This window comes from Cystoisospora suis (genome assembly GCF_002600585.1).
Source record: "Cystoisospora suis strain Wien I chromosome Unknown contig_2757, whole genome shotgun sequence".
NCBI lineage: Eukaryota > Apicomplexa > Conoidasida > Eucoccidiorida > Sarcocystidae > Cystoisospora > Cystoisospora suis.
The window spans coordinates 9,226-12,355 of record NW_027155553.1 but is presented as its reverse complement, the minus strand read 5'-3'; the positions used below and the strand labels follow the sequence as shown (position 1 = coordinate 12,355).

At 48.3% G+C, this 3,130-nt stretch overlaps 1 protein-coding gene across 1 annotated transcript; it reads right to left on the bottom strand.

Moving 5' to 3' along the window:
- Positions 1-52: 52 nt before the first annotated feature.
- On the bottom strand, positions 53-1,627 carry CSUI_005707 (d-tyrosyl-trna deacylase; the record flags this gene model as incomplete). The annotated part of the gene is made up of 2 exons (XM_068065877.1): positions 1,042-1,627; positions 53-131 (listed from the first exon to the last, which is right to left on the bottom strand). The coding sequence occupies exons 1-2, from the start codon at positions 1,161-1,163 to the stop codon at positions 53-55; spliced, it is 201 nt and encodes a 66-aa protein (XP_067922148.1). The 5' UTR covers positions 1,164-1,627.
- Positions 1,628-3,130: the final 1,503 nt, after the last annotated feature.

Here is a 3,130-nt window from a genome sequence, read left to right as displayed (position 1 = left end):
ATATATATGTGTATGTATATGTGAGCACATGCAGTGTAGGTATACATATGTCTTAGGGTGTATACGAGACTGGAGTACCTTCCCACAGACGAGCTTTAAGGCACTTTCGTATGCAGTAGTCAGCATCTTCCCTGCATGCAAGAAAAAGAAGAGAAGAGAGGAGAATTCTTCCTCCGTAGAGAAGCAGTCTTCTCGTAGATAGAACTCTCTGAAATACCCTACTGCGTACTCCCCATGGAATGGCGTTGTGCTGAACGATCTCTCTTTTCCCGCAGATATATCTAGCTAAGTAGTTATAGCTAACTAGCCTTATTAATTACGACAAGAGCTACCTCTTCTGCCCTGTCTGTCATATATGTCTGAGGCGAGAGGTAGGATGCATGCATCTCCATTGTAGATGGAGCTAGCATACCTCGAAGCACCTAGTAGTGAGGGTGTTTGACTAAAGTGTTATCGTGAAACGAGTATACATGGAGACGTTCATACGATTACAAGAAGCAGAAATGAAGATAGAGAAAGGAAGAGAGAAAATGAAGACGCTCATCAAGGCTTGGTATCTGATAGAAATAGCCTGCTGTAACCCTGTCTCTGTCGATACTCGAAGTGAGAAGGAAGAGAGAGACACGGAGAGAAAGAGACAGCTTCTCCAGTCCTGTGTATGACCTCCTTTCATGAAGTGACTATAACGGACCCAATTCTACTGATAAGGCGGTTGCCGTGCTTGAAGATCTATCTACCTGATACAAGAGATTCTGTTTTATACAGGAATGATAAGCTTCCCTCATGCTGAGCTGTACGTACAGCCCGTTCATACCCTGTGTGCTCATTGGCGTTTGTATGAGAAGGTGACTAGAGCTTTGCACGCTCTCCTCCTGTCAACATCTGCATGCGTATCAGAGTAATGAGGTGAAGTCAAATAGAAAGAGAGCGGAGTGGCGAGGCAATAGGAAGAGTGTCCTGCTTTCAGAACGTCTATGATTTAACACAATGAAAGTCTTGGAAGAAGAGTCATTCCTAACGAAAGAAGAAGAGCTAGCGTACCATCTATCTTTAGTAGAGATACCCATTAAGCAAAGAATGCCTCGTCCAATCTTGCCGGAGATCTCTCCTGACTCAACGACTTCGACGCAGGCGCTTTCGACGCGCTGAAGAACTAACCGCATTGTTGTGGTAAAAGAAAGAAGAAGAAGTCTGAAAGATGGAGATAGAAAAGATGGACTTCTTTAAGATGTTTTGCAAGGAAAAACGCAGTTTTCTGGTGTGAAATGCAGACGAGCTGTGAAATAAGTAAGAATTAGATCAGACTGGGAGAGGCTTTCTGATTAACAAAGGAAGACGGAGAAGTTCAAAAGAGCGGAAGAGTGAATGCTTCTGTCCAGATAGAATGAAGAGTGGCTAGCTCTCACCCCTGACAGAGGAAATGACCTCGAAGCATGACACAGAAACTTTCGCTATGCCCAACAGCCTTAGACCAGACCCGTCAAGCGCGATTTCGCAGCTTGACCGACTGAGAGTAGAAAGGATGCAGGAAAAGAAGAAAGAGTGAAGTCGTAAGTATTTTTGGAAAGAAGATGTCTCAAGGAGGCATAAGGCTGTGAATGACGAAGGTCAAAGACGTCAGAGATATGGACTCATGAACACCCTCGTTGGGTATAGGGGCTGGCACACTCAATTCTGGGCGACAACTCACTCGCAGTAAAAGTAGACTGCATGTGTTGCAGCTGAGGATTCTTGTCAGGGTCACTTGCTTTCAGAGGAGATGGGGAGATTGAAGTGACTATCTCGCCGCATCAACTCATGGTTGAATTGGAACACCCGCGAGTCCTTTCACTCAACTTCTTAGGGAAGAGTCCTCGATACAGGGGGAAGAGGCCGGGTCAACGAAGAGCTCCTGGGAACCTCGCAGCACACAAAGAACCGTAGGAAACCGAACGCATGCAAAGCACGTCCTCCGTCACGGACTTGTGCAACAAGGGTCAATCGACCAAGTGAGGTGGACAGAACAACCTTGAGGGAGGTCTGACGTAAATTTCCTCGAGGGATGAGGTTGCTGAGGACGTCGTCTCGGAGAGATCATCTTGAAAAGACTATCCAATGATTTTGTCATTCAGCTGAGGAGTCCGCCCCCCCTCTCCGCTTTTTCTGCCAGTGTGTGGCTGCATCGGAAAGGTGTGCGCAACTAGCGACCCAGTAAGATCACCATGCTGGCTTCGTTGAAATATCGGCAGTGGTCGCTGAAGTTAGGGTTCGCGGTGAAATACAAAAGCCAGCCCATTCTCTGAATGAAATTGCGTGCGGGAGGCCGACATTGGTGAGCTTGCGTTGCTGGATGACCGCGGGATTGCGTGCGGAGCCTCCAGAGAGGGAGCAGGGAAGACTGCCCGTATGGGAATGGTCATGTTTGGGACCAGGGACATACGGAAGTCAGCTTCGTCGCCCCTAAACAAGCTGAGGATGCCCACCTACTCTTTAGGCTTATGCGAAGGTATTACTGATCGGGGAAACATACGCACTCCCAAGTATCCCATCTGTCTACGAAAGATTTAGAAAGTCATTCCCGAGTTCAAGGGCAAAATCCAAAAAGAGCCGGGGACTGGTCGGATCAACTATGACAGAGTTGTCTTCATACGGATGCTGGCGAGACTCTGAAACTTCCCTGAGCTAGCCACTTCCTTGGTGAAGCGGAGACCTCGTGGTTCACTCAAGCCCCGAGCCTCTTGGTCCATCCGACAGCGCTTCTCGGTTGTCGAACTCGTTGCTCGGAATCTCGGAGTTGTGGTCAAGGACGTTTGCTTCCCTCACGCTACAGGTGGCTCTTGCAGCTGTTCGCCAATTCTTAAGTTCCCCATAGAGGATATAGCCAGCATTTGCCGTGCCCTGCCAGTGCAAAGGTCACATTGCATCTGCAGCCTGTTTTAATCTTGCTACCTAACTCCACTTCTGACAACAAAAGTGCTATCCCCGCCCAAAAGTTGCGGGGTGACTCCTAGAGGTATCCCCACTGAGTTGCGGGGTAGATCCTAGGGATGTTCACCCTAAGTTGCGGGGTGACTCCTAGAGATATCCACGCTGAGTTGCGGGGTAGATCCCAAACATGGATCATGAGAACGGGGCTTCACCCCTATCTGCC